The sequence below is a fragment of the Pholcus phalangioides genome, unplaced genomic scaffold (assembly GCF_987345545.1).
Source record: "Pholcus phalangioides strain wild (caught in Gottingen) unplaced genomic scaffold, Ppha-v1.0 ptg000030l_1, whole genome shotgun sequence".
Classification (NCBI taxonomy): domain Eukaryota; kingdom Metazoa; phylum Arthropoda; class Arachnida; order Araneae; family Pholcidae; genus Pholcus; species Pholcus phalangioides.
Genome location: NW_028301620.1, coordinates 3,365,558 through 3,385,942, shown reverse-complemented (window position 1 = coordinate 3,385,942; position 20,385 = coordinate 3,365,558). Strand labels below are relative to the sequence as shown.

At 35.3% G+C, this 20,385-nt stretch overlaps 1 protein-coding gene across 1 annotated transcript in view; it reads left to right on the top strand.

Moving 5' to 3' along the window:
* Positions 1–15,650, top strand: part of LOC149067453 (neuroligin-4, X-linked-like) — a 165,973-nt gene extending 150,323 nt beyond the window's left edge. The window contains exons 5-8 of the mRNA XM_089252658.1: positions 4,679–4,797; positions 6,597–7,186; positions 9,664–10,028; positions 12,437–15,650. Coding sequence (XP_089108784.1) covers positions 4,679–4,797; positions 6,597–7,186; positions 9,664–10,028; positions 12,437–12,527 — 1,165 coding nt within the window. The 3' untranslated portion in view covers positions 12,528–15,650. The remainder of the gene's footprint in view (positions 1–4,678; positions 4,798–6,596; positions 7,187–9,663; positions 10,029–12,436) is intronic.
* The last annotated feature ends 4,735 nt before the right edge of the window (positions 15,651–20,385 follow it).

Here is a 20,385-nt window from a genome sequence, read left to right as displayed (position 1 = left end):
CCACCGATTTATGGAAAATTCATTTCTCGCCCAATTCCTCTGATTGGAAATTGCCGTATGGCGATATATAATTTATTACCACCCTGTAGGAGAAGTAGTCGAAGTGGGTAAATTGAATTCGTCGAAATGTTTCGCCAACCCTTAAAAATTTGATCATGTGCTTTTGTACCACTCCGGATAATTACAAAGCTAAATAGAAAGAAAACACTGAAAAACGTTAAACATACTTTATCTGCTGAAGAATGTCAAAAAATATGTCACCATCAATCGCGCAATCTTTATAAGATTGAATAGTATGTAATTCTTATTGTTTGAATTCCTATTCTAAATAATATGTAACGCTCATTGTTTGCTCGATAATCGACTGACTGTCCATTCCATATATTTCCATAAATGTAATTGAAAACTCACATTGTAACATAAATTGTTTATGATAAACTACTATAATTATGCAATTCGGATGAACTCGTTATAATGCTGAAATTGAAATTTAGATTAATAGTGTAATATTGGATACAGAATACACATCTCTCGGGTATCATTTAATTTTTCTTTATAATATATATAGTCTTCAGTGCTTGTGATCCAAGGGGTAATCCTTATATAGACTCCTTATATGGCGTCGTAATTTTATTCGGATCACGCGTGATCCCCTCTATGAGAGGAAACAACGCTACCTTATATTCTCTCAATTAAAACCTCCGCGGGAAAGTCTCGCATCCCGTGCATTTGATACGACGTTAATAGTTGCGTATCTCGCTAGCTCAGCGCATTACAGCAAACAGAAAAGCCGACCGCGTATTTTGCTGTACGGAGCGATTTTTCGCCCGCTCGCACCAACTCCGAGCGATAAGATTTAACACAAAAGAGTAATTTTAGAGCTATCAGAGTTGAAAGAGAAGCGTAACAACTCACGGGAAAGGCAAAATGACCCATAATTAAGATGACTTCCAGCAACCCTTTAGCTACACTTAATTAACGCGAGGTAAATTAAAACTATACATATCCCCCTGCCTGCGGAACAAACGGCTGAGTAAAAAGAGGATGCACGCGCGGATATAATGAGATCGTGGCGAATATAATGCGTGGCACGAGCTTCGAATTATTCAAGCCGGAATATAATTTGCAACCTTAGGTGATCTCTTCTCTCACGAAACCCTCTCATGATTTTACGGCTATAAATTTTTTCGGGTTGTTGTGGAACTTTTAATTTCCGTGTATGTTTTACTCGCTGAGTTCCGAGCGGAATATATTCAAAATGTTTATGTAACACTGAGGGAACACGAATTAAGATAATCTTTTCATTTCGGGTTGAGCATGCGAATTCTGTGTGTATCTCAATCTCTCTCTTTCTCTCTAGTAGCTATTAAAAGACTCTCATATATGTATTAAAGCTGAAATATTATGCTAATATACATTTTCAAATGGTGGGCAGAAATTCAGCCCAAGAAGAATAACGCGTTTTCTGAAATATTAAATAGAAAAACAGCCGAAGTTTGTAAAATCGGTGTACGAACACCGGATAACGTAACATTCGCCAAAATTAACGCGGTCAATGATATTTTCACTATCATCTATATATATGTGTTAATGTTAATGTGACAAATCCGGTTTTTATTCATAAGCATTTTGGTAAAATTGATAAATTTCCCTAAATTAATCACTTTCACCATCGATTATGCATTACACCCAGTCGTCGTTGGTAAATTTGATAAATTTCCCTCAATTAAACACTTTTGCCGGTGATTATGTATAATACATGTACCAAGCGTGACATCGTTGGTAAACAGGATAGTCGCATTTATGATATAAATGGTAATACATGCATGTAATGTATTATATCGTGATATCCGGATATGATCGTAAAATTTGTTATCATTATATCGGGGGTGCGACTATATTTCTCACACATACTACATTTACTTGGATTTTTTTCATATTTATCGCATTTACCAATTACGCACTGGGTAATTAATCACCGATAAAGCCGATAAATTTCAAGTATTTATCAAATTTGTGGTCATATGTGATGGACGTTGATGGGAATACGCTCCAGAGTATTTGACAAACACTAGTTCATTGTATTTATAAAAATTGCGATGAAATTGACGTTGAAGAAAAAAAAAGTAATTTGAAAATGAAATTTTGAAAATAAATTTGAAAATCGCATTCTATAGAGAAGAAACTTCTGAAATATTGTGTAGAGAATAAACACTTTTGTTAACGTGTACTAGTACTGTGTGTAAAACATTTTCTAACGTAGCTCATGTAGAAGAAATTTTCAATAGACCTTAGACCTACCAAAAAAATACATATCCATCAAAGTTACGTTTGATATCTAGTCGGAAACTGAAGCTTCCACAAGTGACTCGAAAAAAAAATTCAATTTTTTTTTCAATTTTTTAGAATTCGAAGAAACCTTGGGTCTTGTATCCTTAACGCTTCTCAATAGGGCTCGACAACATTGATAAAATATATGCATACATACGCATATCGAGCTGAACTTGAATGACAACAAATATTAGCATAAAAGATCTTCCCTCAAAATACTGCCAACAGAACATCCAGGAAAAATAAATTGAAAAACTTATTCCAGCGCTAAGTTAGAATCAAAATCTTTGCAGAGCATTGCATCATATAGATACATACAGAGAACAAATACAATTCTTTTTTCTTCCAGACTCAATTTGTATCCTAAAAAAAATGTAGGTGAACCAATGGCATAACACGAATATATACTTCACGGATAAATGCAATACAGTAAGCGGATAGAAAAAGCTTAGAGGGGTTCTTGGTATTGAAATTCTATATTTCTTACTGTATTTCTCTATAAGAGAACGGAAATTCTAGATCAATACTAGTTCACGCAAACACTAGCTCATCGTATTTATAAAAATTTCGATGAAATTGGCATTGATGGAAACAATCACGTGATATAAATATTGAAAATTGTTTGAAAATCACGGTGTATCGTGAGAGTTCATTGAAGTGATTTTCTCATTGATACATCTACAATGTGAAACAAATTTCTCATTATTCGTTTTTAATTTTTACTCAATTTACTTATAAAAATATTGAGTGTCTACTTCCTTTGCATCCAGTTTGTATACTTTTGTTAACTTGTACTAGTACTGTGTGAGAAAACCTTTTCTAAAACAGCTCATGTTGGAGAAACTTTCAATACACTTAAGACGTGCAGTGGAATATATATCCATCAAAGTCACGTTTCGTATTCAGTCGGAAACTGAAGCTTCCGTAGGCGACTCGAATATAGAAATTCAAAAATGTTCAATTTCTTAGAATTCGAAGAACCTCCGAGTCTTATATCCTTAACGCTTCTCCACAGAGCTCAGTATTGATAAAATATATGCATACACACTCATATCGAGCTGAACTTCCATGACATCAAATATTAGCATAAAAGATCTTCCCTCAAAATACCGCCAAACAGATCAACCGGACAAAATAATAGATTGAAAATCTCATTCCACCACTGGTTAGAATCAAAATCTTTGCAGAGCATTACATCATACAGATACACAGAGAGAACAAACACAATTCTCTTATTTTCCCACACTCAATTCCTATCCTGAAAAAAAAATGTAAGTAAACCAATACTATAGCACGAATATATACTTCACGGATAACTGCAATACAGTAAGCGGAAAGAAAAAGCTTAGAGATTCTTATAGTATTGAAATTCTATGTTTGTTACTGTATTTCTCTATAAAACAGCGGACATAGAAAAATAAAACACGAGGAAAGAGGAGTAATCCTATATATTTCACTCCCATCAAGTGGAAAAAAAAAACAAGCAAATCTGCAACAAGATACTATCATGAAACAAATAGAACACAAAAAGAAACAAACCAGTGAAACTCTCTAAAATCTCATTTTAGTTGTTACTCGTGAAACAAGAAAAATAGCGTAAATATTATTAGTTCTTTTTTTCTTTCTTTCCAATTCCTCTATTTCTGGTACGTTTTATTTTTCTTGAGCTGCGATCATGAAGAGCATCGTATCATAAAAGTGTTGAAAATCAACGGAACATTTTTCAGATGATTTTTTACAATTTCTATTTATTATTATTAATCTTTTCTTTTTTTTTGTTTGTATCATAATATAATCCATGTGGGTAGGAGTACATTTTATTTTAGATACGATTTCTATCGTCTCGAAGTTTAACAACTTGTTTATCTTACGAAGAAAAGATCTCCGTGTATAGAAAAATTCTATAATTTCATCGAGTTCCAATTTTCTCATCGAGAGTTGAGTGAAAAAAATTTTGAAAGGTGAGAGAACGGAGAATATAATAATCTAATTTATCTTCTCTTTCATGAAACTGTATTCCTGAAGGCATTGGAAAGTCGATGCCATGAAAGAAAAGCAAAAAATAAAAATGATATTTTTCGCTGCTTCCTTGAATGGAATTCCTCGAGGTTTTAATAGACTTATCTACATGCGTGCAATATATACTAATAATACCAATCGAAATGAGTGTATGGTTTTCTTCAAATCTAAATGATAATTTACTTTGAAGTTTTAAATTCCTCTCTGATTTCATGTCTTGAGAATCTGCAGATAAGAGACCTTTAAGTACTTATTTATCGGTGATTGAAATGGGGTAATTTATAAGCATGCGATAAATGATCTGATTTTCCTTCTTCTAATTTGATAGAGATCCTAACGTTATATTCCTTGACGAAGACGAAGAAGAAGAATTGGAAGAAACCGCTCATTACAGCACAATATCTTGGCCATTTTACGACAGGGTGCATCAAAGATATTTATCCTTTGGTAAGTGAGGTTAATCTGTGCTGGCGTATGTTATATGATGAAAAAACTTATGTAGGCTTGTCATAGATCCGCGTTACTTTAAACATTTTGAAAATAGCAAATCGCATTGATTTACAAAATGATTATCTTAAACCACAATATACTTTTGAAAGCACTCATACAGGGTTTGAGAATGCAGCATCCGTTTTATTGTTTTCGCTTTTTCATGTTATTTTGTTCACTTATGTGCAATGGAGATTGTTATACCTTTTAATATTACTTTTCAAACTTTTTTAGTCAGTTTTTTCCGTAAAATTTCACTAAATTCATTAGTAGTATCTTTGTATACTGTGTGAGACATATTGTGGTATTTCAATTACCTTTCTATTCTACCATGACCATGCGATATGGATATGAGGACAGACTAAAATGTTCTAAGCAACAACATTGGGTCTTGTACCTTGAAACAGGGTAAAATTACAAAGGCAAGACAAAATACCTGGAAAAAGAGTGAGTGAGAGAGACTCCTTTTCCTCAGTCCAATAGGTCAAGGAAACAGATATGTCGAGGTGAACTCAGAAAAGTAACGTCATCTTGTCTCCGACTGGAAGACCAGATGACGTCTCTTTTCGAAAACTATTTCAAGTGTTTCAAAGTTTACTATTCTCAAGATATAATAATTTCATATTTTTGTGTTCGTTATTATTCATTATAAATTTGCAATGTGTCAACCAATATATGAGTCGCTTGATCCCTTGGCTGATTTTTTTTTTCTCATCATCATTTTTTTGTAAGTGATGAAATGAATTAGTTATGTAGAGTTAGTATTGTAGGCCTGTTGCTCTCTGTGGCGAGACTTTTTAACGGGGAGATGGGCTCGCATTTGCGCCTCGAAGTTGGGAACCACAGAAAACCAACTTCAGCCGACCACCACTGTGGCGACGGTGGGGCTCGAACCCGGGTCCCCGCGATGCGAGTCCGTCACTAAGACCACTCGACCACCACAGCGGCAGTTTCTACTAATTAAAAAAATCTATCATATCAGAGCAGAAGCAGCATCGAAGAAAGAATTTTACAAGCTTTACAAGTGCTAGCAAATTTACATTGTCGCCCAAGAGGTTTATCTCTTATGAAGGATGCGCGGTGGCGTGATAGAGGATACTGCATCGCCTGCAGTATCGCACCAGTGTGCAACCTGACTTATAATGATTGTTCATCTGTATTTTCTGTTCTAATTCAACGAATTCTACATAAGTCCCCATTTTTGGGATCTACGTAATACCAACAAGTTTTTAGAAGGGAAGATCTTTTTCTCGTTTTTAAAAAAAATGAATTTTGTGGTTTGAGATTATCGCCAAGTGATAGATTCAACATACAAGGTAAGGAATCCAAGGTGACGTCTCTTCAAAAAGTTTTGAAAAAATTACCCAATATGATTGTACTCATTTAAATATTCATAGAAATAAAATAAAAAATCCGACGAAATTATTAAAAAAAAGTAAAAATAAACGTCTTTAATGCCAATAGAAACTAAGAATAAGGAGATTAAGTGAAAAAGAAAGTGTTTTTATAAATATCGCCAAGAACCGCGAGAGGCGATGAGTTTCGTACTGCTATTATTCGTTTTTGCCGCTTTAATAATTGCATTCAGCTGAATTTTTTTTTCTTTCTTTAATACGTTTCTGAGTGAGATGAATATACTTGAATTATTTCGTAATTTTTTTAGGACAACGTCTTGGGACCTTTTCCTTGTCAAATGAATTCTGAAACAAGACATTTCCTTTAGATATATGTTGAATAGCTATCATTGTTCTTTACAGGAATAAAATCAAAAGTTCGGGACCACTATCACTCCCACCGTCTGTCGTTTTGGCTCCACCTGATACCATCGCTGAACAGGCCCGGAGAAGGGAACCTCACCTACGATCACCATAAGCTCGACGACCACGACAACATGAGGACATACGATGGCATGGTACGCCGCATGCCGTCGGACCACAGTCACGTATCGCCAGATGACGCTTACTATTACCATCCCCCTCCTCTTCCACTGCCGACCGTCCCCCAAAGCACAACTTCGCCTCCGCCCACCACTTCCTCACCCGTTCTCACGACATCTTTCGAATCATCCGGCGGTGGTCCATCCGATTCCAAACCTGGGATGACCGGCCGCGAGGGAAACTCGACTTCGGCCGACGAACCTAATCTGCTAGAGACCGCATCCGTTCCGACAACGGCGTCGAGTTCCTTAAGCTCCCTCTTTGACATGGGCATTTATTCGACCGCTCTGAGCGTAACAATTGCTGTTGGATGTTCTTTACTGATCCTCAATATGCTTATATTCGCCGGTGTTTACTATCAGCGAGACAGAAACAGGATGGAAATGGCTATGCACAAGGCTGCTCTACAGGTAAGAAACTACCTCTCCTTCTGTTTAATGCATTAATTAGTGGTGGTACATCGAATTATTTCAGAAAAGTTCGCGGTCCTTGGGTTCAGAAAATTTGAGAAACTGTCTGTTCCATACGGTATCCACTCGCGATCTACAAAAACTTTTTTTTTTAAGTGAAATTTATCCAGTACTTGCATGAATAAATGGATTTTTTAATTAACTGCTGTAATACAGGATGATTCAGAACTCATATTGATGATTCAGAGTGATAAAACGCACTTGAAAAACCGTCGTACGGCACACAGTTTAAACGCAAGCGGTTAACGGCGCTGTCATCGGGCGCATAAAGCGCTCGTTTTGTTACCTGTCATTTCTATCGTGGATTGCAGAAGGAATGTTAAGTCGGACGTGCATTTCGTGTATATAGCAGCGAATAGGAATGCTTTTCATTTACCATAATTGTATACATACAGTCAACGAATAGGAATTTTAATTTCTTTTATTCTGATACAATAATTTTGATCACACAATACGTCATGCAAAAGTGAAAAAAAATCTAAGGGTCACGTAAAAAATGGCGATTAAAATAAAGTAACCGTCGGACTTTTTACAGTTTTCTTTCAGAGATTATGACTAAAATGGAAAATTATACTTTGAAACTCATTCAAAAAATTCGCGATACTTTTCAGTGAATTTTTTGTCTATTATATTATTGCAATGCAAATAGAAGAAAAATTATAAGGGCACTCCCTATCATTCACCCCTTTACTCGTGTCATTTACCTTATTTGCATATCATTATGGTTAGACATAATTTCTAGAAACTTCTTGAATAAATTACGTGGTTGTTTTCCGTGAAGCTTGATTCGTGAAGATGGAATGAGACAAAAGGCTATCACTTTCTCTCGTCAAAACGAGATCTTCATTTTAAAAAAGTGTAGATTATTTCGAGGAATTGTATAGAATACTAATTTTCTTAATTATATTCCGAGTCACTGCTTAATAATTTTCTGATGAATAGCGTATTTTAATCCGTATGTTTAGACGTATTCTTTAACAGATTGGCAGAGGAGAATAATAATAATTCAAGGCGTGAACAAAAAAATTTTTCATAGAAAACTGGGAATGTTTTAGAGCTGTCTTTGGCCTACACAGGGTGATTCAAAACTCAACGTTCAAACTTATAGGGAAGGTGGAAAACACAAAAACAGAACGGACACACAAAAAATTATTGCGCATAACTGTGGATGGTAAGAACTTTGAGCACTTTTTGTGAAACTTAACGTGTACACATACTGTCCTCGTGTAAAGTATTGCTAAATAAAGACTTTTTCCATCCATTATTGGCTTGTAATTTCTGCATCTTCGTTTTCCCTCCAGCTGATCAGGTTGCGGTTTAAGATCATACATTCCTATGTGATTCTGTTTTGTGCTTTTTGCGTTTTCTACCTGTCTTAAAAGTTCGTACGTTTAGTTTTGAATCACCCTGTAGTTGAATGGAATCCACAATGGAAGACTAGGATGTCCGCATAGCGTGTGTTCGATAAAAGTCTTACCCGACTACCCTTTACGAGCTCACACTGTAATCAGATTGGAATTCACTAAAAAGTATTTAATTTTAGGGGAATAAACGCAGAAAAATGTTGTCTTTTCAGATAACTAACATAAAGACTATATAAAATTCCAAACGTTTATCTCCTTAATAAGTGAATCCTAATGGCATCACTGTGTGTGTTCGTGTAGGGTTGTCAGGGAAGCCTTTTTTTTTAATATATTGTGCACGGACATCCTATTCCTCAATTGTGGGCATTTCTACACGTCAAAGTGAGTGCTAAAACGTTCGCAATTTTCTCTGAATAAATGTTTTTGTTAACGTCGCGAATTATAATTATTTTCCTCGGCCGATCTATTAAATAGAAAGGTCTGACCGCCCTTCTATACCCAGAACAAAACACGCTATTCTTCAGAAAAATGATAAGCAGTGTTTTAGACACTGCATCAATATTCAGCACAGTTCCTCGAAAAATTAAAAAAGAAGTCTACACTTCCTATAAAACAAACATCTCCCCTTTTTCCGTAGGAGAAAACTTTTTTCCTCGCCCCATCTTTACGAATCGAGCTTCGTGGGAAACAACCACTTCGAATTAGTTGAGAAGTTCCCAAAGATTACACCTATATAGTCATAAGGATATAAATAAAGTAAGTGACACACGAGTAAAGGGGAATGATAGATGAGAAACGGGATGCCTTGTATATATGTATACAATAGAAAATGTATATATTTTTCCAGTTGAATTGTAATGATATATGAGGAAAAAATTACTAAAATATTTTTGAAAATATTTTGAATAAGTTTTCAAGGTATTATTTCCCATCGCAGTCATCTTCTCTGGGAAAAAAATTCTGAAGGTTAGTTTTTTTATCGTTATTTTGCAACTGGCCCTATTATTTCTTCCACCAGTGTACATCAAATTGATATCACTGTTCGTCTTTCAGCAACAACAACAACAACAACAACAAAGAATGGATAACCAGATGGAAGGCAGCGGCACAATCATCAGTGGCGGCAACGCGGTACAGATGAATGCCACGACGAAACATCCGATGAGAGCCCCTCCTCCATCTCCGGCAGGACAGTTTCTGCAGGTTCAAGACTTTACGTATCCGACTATGACGGGCACCCACTACCTGAATTCTCTGCCTCCGAAAGGCGTCGGTAGCATCATGACGACGTCCTGCACCGGGAACAAGATCGACCCACAAGCTACTCCTGAAGCTCAGCCTCTGCTTCCACCGAACGCGCAGGGCGAAGGCCGGATGATGAGCCATATGTGGACAACGCCCAATCAGGAGATCTCTGTGTGAGTACGTGACACACACGCACATATAAAAAAGCCTAATAATTCGGATTTTAATTACATATCCTAGCTTGAGAGATCGGTTAATTCGAGACATCTAACTCGGAAGATAACTTCTATCGATTAAGTAGAACACCCCCCCCCCCAAGTCTTTTACTTAATATTAACTAATAATAACTAAGATATTGGTTCCGAGTAAATTCCATCATACTTAATATAATTTAGTTAGTCCAGGTGGAGAGCGGTGCTCTAGTCCTCCAGAGTAGACTCTATATCGAATTTTTGAGAGGCACCACGTAGAAGGCATCCCGCCTAGTTTGTCCTCCAGAAGTGTTGGATTCCTTAAATCACATAACATAAATTTACACATCCCGACCTAGCTCATCAGCTAGGCTTCTTCAAAATGTAGAAAAATTTTCCCCCAGTACATTACATCCATACATTGGGAAGGGCTCTATATTTCTCATGCAGATGGGAACCCAGATGTGTGTAGTTGTTCAGTATCTCTCCCCCCCCCCCCCCCCACCATATGAGCTCAACGATACAATCTGTAAGCGAATGCCACCTGCTCTTTAAATGTCGATGCATAGCATAGAGACACCTACTATGTAGCAATACTATCATGTGGTATCATTCGATGTTGAAGTGTGAGACCTGACGCATTCAGAAAATACGCTCCTGTGACGTATCGTCTAACCTTAACTTTTCATATTAACGATGCTGTCTGTTCATCGCGAAAAAAGCATCTCATTCGTTTATTTTATAAGTCTTTCTTTCTTTCATACCTAGCACAACTCCAGTTTATCACTATGAAAAATTTACTTCCAAATGAATTGTGCCAGAACTGTGCATGTGTATCTAACAGTGTGTGTGTTGTAACGCACTGCTTTGTTAGTTTCTGGTGAATGCTAGAGGAATTGTGGTTCAGTTATTCGAGCGTGATAGCAACCAGGCTTGATCACTTCTGCCGGCACCTAATAATCTGAGTACGTATGTAGTGTTGCGTGTGGGTTTCAGTGCTGTCATATATTTTTCCAAACTATCAGCGGAGTGTAATGATTGAGTACTTGTACCATTATAGGCCTGTTGCTCTCTGTGGCGAGTCTTTTTAATAAGGAGATCGGCTTGTATTCGCAACTCGGAATTTGAAATCACAGAAAACCAATTTCAGCCGATCACTATTGTGCCACCTGTGGTATCCGAACCCAGGTTCTCGCGATGTAAATCTGTCACCATGGCCGCACGACCGAACCGTGTTCAATGCTGCAGTCCAAATCGCGGTCCATAATGAGACGGACGTTTAGAGCAATTCGTTGATGACCTCACAGTGCAGTGATTCGGATCCGAAAGGCATATACGTAAACCCTACATTGATATGACTACGGAAGAAATTTAGCCTTCCACGTCTGGTCAAAATGAGTGGCGAAGGAAATAATTACATCAGAACACTTGACGCATGGGCTGTTGAATCCTTTGGTAACGTGCGTAATGTAACTAATTCGCCCACACGAATGGACAGCACTGTGTCAACGATTGAAGGCACCTGCCTTATGCCGTATTCAAATGAAAGATAGAACCACTAGACGAAGCAAAAAGAACGATAGGCAAAAATGTGGAAAATTTTGCATTCTAACTTCGTCTTAAATTTCACCAATGGTGAAGTACTAGATGAGATAGGTGGTCCTTAGGCATATTCACACTCTCTACATAAACGAAAAAGAAGAAAATTTGACACTTAGTCGCAATGTGACGAAGGTAGTACGTTACCATTGACGGAGTTCTTGGCAACGTTTAGGACAAAAGCAGAATATCGCCCCCCCCCCCCGGCCTCTTTTTGCATAACGATATACACTACGCTAAAAAAATTGATTTGTTCCTGAGATTAACCATTTGATGAATCGAAAAAAAATTTAACGGTGATATTTAAAATGAAATAAAGTAAAAATAACGATAGAAAGAGGCACAAAGGGAGGGGGAGGGGGGGGGGAGTTCATTCGGACTTCAGTTTCGAACTTCACCAAAAACTCCTCTGGAAGTGACGGAACGCTTTTCTTTTTTTTTTCTCTCGCTCTCTTCGTCTCACTCATTGTGACCAATCACGGGAAGCTAAATTTCTTTCGTACTCGTATCACTGTAAAGTTTGTTAACATGTGGTCCGCAAGCAGGCTCAAAAATTCTATACTAAATGAAAGCTTTTTGTATTCAACTTATAGTAAAGATAGTATAGATGTAAGTTCGAGTAAAAAATTGGGCTCCCCCCCCCCTCGTACTGTAGATTAGTTGTTCATCGAATTATTTCAGAAATTTCCGTGGTCCTTGGGTACAGTGAAGTTGAGAAACTATTTTGTATATGAAGAATATATGATATTTGTGTTATAGTATCATTTATGTAGCCCCTTTTTGCCAGTCAGCTCAAGAAACCCAGAGGAGAGACGACCGTATAGAATGGAGGCATCAGTTTTCCAACAACAGCAGCAACAACAACAGCAGCAGCAGCAGTGAGTTGGTCCATCGTTCGTGAATCGTCCATGGGCATGGATGCGACTGTCCACCAAGACTCCATCCAGCGTCTAGGATAAGAACGGGTCAACCGCTGCCTACCAACACCGTGCGATCTCGCCCGCTCCAAGCGTGGAAAATGAAAAATGTTGTCTTCTCATTCCGTGGTTCGAAAAATGAATTCAAATAAGAAAAACAAACAAACAAGAAAGCACTGGATGCATCCGCACTTAATTCATCCGTCCTGTTAACAAAAAAAAAATGAAGAAATTATGGTCTTTTATTTTTCATCTTTTTTCTTTCATTTCTTTTCCACTCACCCTTAAGCAACTGGAACGTCGGGTCAGAACTGTACAGAGCGTTTCATAAATGGAAATGCTTCAAACTTGACCTGCTTTGTCCTTCGTCCGCCATTAAGAATGCATTATCTCACTGAGTGGCAACTGTGGGAAAAGCTTTTAATCCTTTATTTAATTACTAAAGCAACAGAAGTCATATAAAGTGCTTGCACTGGATAAAAACGTATAAACCGCTAAAAACATACAAACAAGACATAAAATTTAGAAGGGGAAACACATTTTGTAAACGGAGCATTTTGTCAGCAACGGTTGAAGCGAATCTTGAGTATGATGAGCGCCCAAAGTCTGGTGGTAGTCTATTTCATATTCTGGCTGATCTGCATCTGAAGCCGTGGAGGAAGCAGACTTTTCTGGCCATCGGGGTCTGTATTTGATATGGGTGTCTCCGCAGATTAGCCTGGTGATCAGTGATGACGAAAAATGGGACACCCTATGGTAAATATACCATGTTATGTACCATTTTGTAACACATTTTCAAGTCGGAAACAATTCTGCGCCATTCTAGGGAGTGTAAACCAAAAACGCCAAGCCTCTCAGAGTAGGACAGGTCTGGCAATCGTTTTGTACAATATCTTTGGGGCTTTTCTAAGAGCATTATGCCTTTGATCTTGGATGGGCTCCAGACCTGTGAGCAAAACTCAAGGATAGGCTGGACATACACACAGAAATCATATACCAGGGGGAACGAATCACATTTACGGTAGGCCGTAACATAACAAGTATGCAGTTCTATTAGCCCTGCAAACCATTTCCCGATAATGATCGGCAAAATCCAGAGAACCGTTCATTAATATGCCCAAATCTGAGCAGATATTGAATTGCTGTAAAGGTTCATTGCGCGTATCCAAAAGTGGCCACGGTCAGCTTGTCTACCCAGATGCAGTGATCCACACTTTGAAGTAGAGATAGGTAGATTGTTTCGAGAGCTCCACTGAAGAACTGAAGAATCTAATGGCATGCATTTTGTAAGCCCATTGTGTTTTCATCTTTAAGCGGCATTGACTGGATATCTCGTCTCCTTGAAAGCCTGTTATTTTATCATTGACAAGCCCAGATAGTGTATAAAGTTGATTTCTCAATAGGACAATCCCGTCATATTTCTTAATTTACATCTGCTGAAAATATTCAATTAAAAAATATATATATGACAATTTAAAGGGGAGGCTCAGTGATTTCTGCTGTGCCGCTTAAAAGGTTCATAAGTTGTTAGATTCATCAACGTATTGATAATAAAAACTTTTGTAATTATTTATTCGATTGAATATTTCAGTTTTTGAATAAATGTCTCGATTATAATGTTGCCCTAATTTTTTTTTTTTTTTAATTCTAATTTAGCCCTTACTCAACTTTCAATACAAATTTCGTATGTTTGAGTGTGGGGATAATTAACGAAATTTTTCCTTTGTGGTGTGTTGTATTATTTGTTTTATTTTTTCGTAAAAAATGTCCAAAAGGGAAGTTTTAACTATAAAGGATAGAATAGATATTATAAAATTTAGCGGATTTACGGATTTAGCGAGTGAGAGACCGGATTTAACGAGCATTTTTGCTGGACATGAGCTCCTCGTTATAAATGGTTCTGAGTGTATTCGAATTTATTTTTACGTTGCTATACCTGTTTTTGACTGACGTTGCGTTTGCGCAACGCTTTGTTCAAAAATGTTTTTTTCAAGTAATTTTTATACAATTTTTGGTAAGTAACAATCATTTTTGGAAATTAAAAGGTCTAATGCATTTCCTAGTATTTTTTTCTAATTCGTTCCCAAAGAAAAATTATTTTAATTTCAATTTTTCAGGAATTTTATCCAAGTTTTCAATAGGAACTTCTTTTCGTTCTGAACATGAATAGAAATATTTAAAAAAATAGACGCATATATTTTTTCCTGATTTGTTTTTGTCACATGGTATAGAGGAGGCTAAACGTAATCGTAACTAATGGTTATCCTAATTGAATTAAATGTCGTTTTTTATTGAAAAAGTTTAATTATTGCATAAAGTAAAATAATTTATGTTAATTTAAACGTTTCCTAATAAAAGTTACAATAACAAAAAAAGAAAACATACTGAATAAGCGTTCAATATTTTGAAACTTATTTAATATACTATTCACATTACTACTAATTTAGAGTAGAGATTATATGGAAATTAGAGCCCGGATTATATGGAAATGCCTAAATGTATATGCGATTGCAGATTTTAGCACTTTTTCAAGTACAAGCGCATATAAATGCATAAAATCACCGCAATTTTAAAATAAGTGCATATTTATAGTATTTTCGCAACTAGTAACCGCATTTTACTAATGTGTCCGAGCTTTGTTTTGTCACTTTTTTCTTCAAATTTTTTTAATCAAATTTCCTTAATTTTTTTCAAGAAAATACTTCAACCTCGAGTATTGTTCATTTTAGTGCATATTTTTTTAGGCATTTCTGAATGGATATTTTTGCATTCTTTTTTTTTTTAAATATACTTCATTTTTTGTGAATGTTTTGTTCTAGTGTTACTGCAAATTTTTACTTTCTCTTAGGCCACACTTCAATTCTTTTAATATGCATAACTTTTTTTTTGTGCATATTTTACTCTTTTAGGTAATATTCTCGCACTGTTTTTTTTTTCACATATGCTATCTCTTTAAAGGAAACAGAAACATTTTTAAATGCGTATTTTTTTCATTTTACGTATATTTCGCAATATTCCCAAATAGTCCTTTAGGGCGTATTGTAGAATTTTAAAGACATTTTTTTTCTACATAGTTCAGCATTTTCGAATGCGTATTTTCATGTTATTTTTATTATATATTTTTTATTATATTTATTTATTTATTTATATTATATATATTTATTTACTTATTCATATTATATATATTTATTTACTTATTCATATTATATATATTTATTTACTTATTCATATTATATATATTTATTTACTTATTCATATTATATATATATACAGAAGAACCTCTTTTTTACGGACACCCACGGGACAAAATAATTCGTCCGTAAAAAGAGGTGATCGGTAATGAGAGTTTTGAAATGTATACTTTTATTACACAAGGGGGAAATTTTTATTTGGCCGTAAAAGAGAGGTGCCCGCATGTCCGTTAAGAGGGGGGATTTTACTGTATAGCCTATATGTTTTTTAGCGTATATTTCTAATTTTTGGTGCCATGCTTTGGCAATATTAGATTTGTTTTTATTTTTGATTTAATTGTATATTGGCATGTTCTAAGTGCAAATTTATTTTTATTTATTTTTTTAGTGCATATTTCAATTTTTTGTGATTATTTTGTCATTTCTTAACGCATAGAATCCGGGCTCTAGTATAATATAATCAACATAAAAATTGTGGGCAATTCGGTTATGATTGGTCAAGAATGGGTTCAAGTTATTTTTCTATGGAAACACACGTAACACACGGCAGCAACAAATATATACACTAAAAACGTCACATATTTATTATTTAAGAAGTTACATATTTATATAACTACTTCAATGATGACCGATAATCAATATATTTAAAAGAAATCGAATGCCCGCACATGCGCCCGAGAGTACTTAGCAAATGAAAAAGAAAACATATCATTATGACTTAAAATACACTTCTGTTCATGATGATGATACCTCGTAATATTTTATTTCGAACCCGAGGGCCTTAAACATGAGACAGGGAATCAACGAAAAATCAATACAAACGCTTAAAATTTTTCGGATTTTCAGGAAACCATCAATCAGTATTGCTTGATGTGATAAACTTGAAACAATGGCGAATGGGAATGTCGTTACATCGCATACAAGCTGTACACGGCAATCAATTATTTGACACGGGTATTAATGTATCGGAGCCATGTTGGATGGGAGAATACAGCGAATTTACCTCGTCAATATTGAAATGAATGCGACGAGTTCCCATCGTGATAAATCGATGTTCGATGGATGTATATCCCGATGCATGTGATTGGTCGCAGCGATGAATGGAGATAGTGATGAGTTTGGGCAGGCCGAATTCGTGCCTAAACGAATGTATCGGAATCACGATGAAATTGCGCGTTTCGATTTGGCTTAATAATGAGTTCACGGTTACAGTAGATTAGTCCCAATTATTACAATCTTCTACCTGAAGTTGTTATTTTATCAACTTGCTCATATTAATGTGTTATCGTCAAAGCTAAAACAAATGAAATTTAATAAATAGCAAGCGAAATCAAGTTATACAATTTTTAATTAATGAGTTGGTCGTCAACTGAAATTGAAGTAATTTGAAAAACAAATACCAATTTACAAATTGGAAATATTTTCCTGCCCTAAGGGCCACTCAGTGAGAAATGAAGTTTCTTCTAATTACTTCTTTTTTCATAATAATTTGATTACGTGTGTGTGTGTATGTATGTCTGTGCGAGTTTTAATGAATTGAATGCTCAGAAATTATTTCCAAGAAAATTTCTTTGTTGGTGAACAATCGTAATAATAATGATGTTGATAATAATAATAACCGTCGGAGAAGCACGAGAACAACAAGAACGAGACTATAGTACTCTTTGATATATACACCCTCTGATGAATTACTAAAGCAAAAGAAGAAGCAGACATTTCTTTTTCTTACTTCTTGAACCAGAGTGAAAATGATTTATTGAATACACACATTATATGTAAGCATTAAAAATGCCTTTGATAAAAACCTGAGTGAAAAAAAAATGTTTCGAAATAATAAATTCAATTGATTGTTAGTTTTTGTCTTCTTTTCTGGAGATATTGTTTTATTATTATTTTAGATTCCCACGTGAAAAATAAGCAAGTATTTATATAATTCTATTATTTCTTTCAAATTTAAAGAATAATATCCGCGAAAACCATAAAATGTATCAGTTTTTATATTAAGCGATGAATTAGAGCAATGTTATAGGAATCATAACTACTGCATAACATCTTAGAGACGAAATTCTATTTTTGTATGATGGAAATATCTAATAAATTTGCTAAAATATAAAAGTACTTTTATCCAAATACTGATATTTCAAGATTAAACCGTTTATTTATTTTTGTTCCACAATAATTGCAATTTAATGTCAGGAAAAATGAATGAATTACTAATTCTACTCATCGTGAAGATGACTAAAAATTCGTTAAAATGTATTTATACAAAAACAAAAATAAGGAATCAAATGATATTTGTTGAACCGGCGAAATTCGTGAATGATCAAGGAAATATTATTGATTTTTTATTGTTATACATGCTTATCAGCGAAACGGTTTTAAAGCTCTTTTCGCTGGAATCGTGCCACGTGTCATGAGAGTAGCACCAGCCTGCGCTATTATGATCAGCAACTTACGAATATAGCGAGAAGTTTTTCCGCAAATACAATGCTTCCATTGCTCAAATTTCTATATAACTTCACTTTGCTGAACTCGACCGTGATTCCAAGAGGAACCGTAAATTTACCCCAATGCGGCATTATTATAGTGCCTGTTTTAAAATTACAAAAAACATTGCTTTCATAAAAAATAAAAATCGATATTGTCTTTTAAAATGGCGTTTTTAACGCAGTCGGATACCTTAAATCATCCCTGCACCCAGACTCAATTTTCATAGCTGAAGCCATCTTTTTTTCTATTTCATCCTCTAAATATGGTTTTGATTATTTTGGAAGAGGGGAAAAAATTTCATACCAAAATTGTTAGCACAAGTTTATTAATTTAAGCGAGACAAATCAAATGAACACAGACGTGGTACAACTTGATAACAGCAAAAACATTTTCCTTTTTGGGTAATAAAAACCACTTGAAAATTTGAAAAGTGCACGCGCAAGGAAAAAAAATGGTTCGCTTTCTTGATTTCTCTTAGAGCTAATAGAATTAATATCGCCTTCAAAAACGCCAAATTATACGTTTGGTGAATTTGGCAGGATTATGAAGTGAAGTAATCAAATTTTGAAGTCTTATAATTCCAAACAAAAATTGGTGAAATCAAAAAACATTTCCGTGTTGGTTTTTCACAAACAATTACATTCGTGATTATTGGGTGGTCGATAGTATCCACCCTGTGTGTATTGAAGATTCAACTCGATAGTGAGATGTTACAGCGTATGAGCATCGTTTACGGAATTTCTTTCTTAAAAAACAAGAATGCCTTGAAGCGCATTTTTGAAAACTTTATGTGTGACAAGGCAGAAACTCGGAGGAAGTTCGCTGACCAACAAAGATCTACATTTCAACGGACATTTCGCGTCGGCCTTCAAAATGTTGCCGAAGAAAGAAGAGATAATAAAAGTTGCCAGCCATTGAAGAGTGGGAATGTGGTGCTATCGGTTGTTTTCTTTTTAAAACCTCGGTTTATCGGAGCGGAATGAAAGACTCGAAAGTTGCCCTTCAAGAACTGAAACGGCTTTAGTGAGATTTTCCAAAAGGACTCGGAATGAATCCCTCTCTTAAATCTTAGACAGGAGTTTCTTTTCAAAAAGCTTCACACACCATAAATGGTTTTCAAAAGACGAAACAGGCCTTTTGCCCGAAAATAGAGAGAACTTTTACCGCTCACGCACATACTCCCTCTCTTTATAGACGTATATACTCGTACATAACTCATCCTCTTGCTGATTTGAGCGATACGGTTTCCTCACGAAATCACAACCTCCCTATATATTTTTTTGTTATTTTTCCTCGTGTTTGTATACACGTACATATCCTCCAAACCTAATCCCAAACTCTTTTTATCTTGTTGAGAAAAAAAAAAAGAGATTTTCGTGCGCTGCTTTCGTTAGATTTACCGCGAAATTTCTCGCAATGGGAATAAAATTGAAAAAAGAGACAAACTGGCTTATCTAAGAGGAATTTATTCTCTTCCAAACTAGCTCTTTAAAAAGTGTTTGATAAAAATATAATGAAACTACACGAGCCGCACACATATTAGATAAGCCCACGTCTTTCTTTTCTTTCAGTTTTCTATCGAAATATGCATTTAGACGAAAATTAGAACTATCAAACGGTTCTCATTTATTAATGCTTTGAAATGTTTTTTTTTTTTGATAGCAGGATTCATTCCTGGCGTGTTGGCATAATGGACCGTAACGATAATATATTCAGCGTTAATATCTAAAACGCTTGTTTAATCATCCCCGATGTGTCATATTGCTCGTAATACTTCACAAGTTGGGGTAACACCTATAATGTAAAGAAATAAAATCCTCACACGCTACATTAACACTAGATTGCCCAAGGAACTCACTTTGACTGCTTTTTAATTTCAATTAGAAAAACAGTTATGCATATGACTCTTATTATTGAATTGAGTAAATTTCTTATATGACCAGTTCGGCTCTGTATTGAAATAACAGTTTTCATTTTTTTTCGATTACCGTCACATGATAACATGATAAATTGTCGATACTTGATAAGTTGCAGTTGCTCAATAAGCTAAACTAGTACTTGTTATTCGAATCTTTATGCAGTGATACTTGTTCTGATAAGTTGTTTATTTTATTTCTTTTGCGCCCTAAATTCATGAAAGAA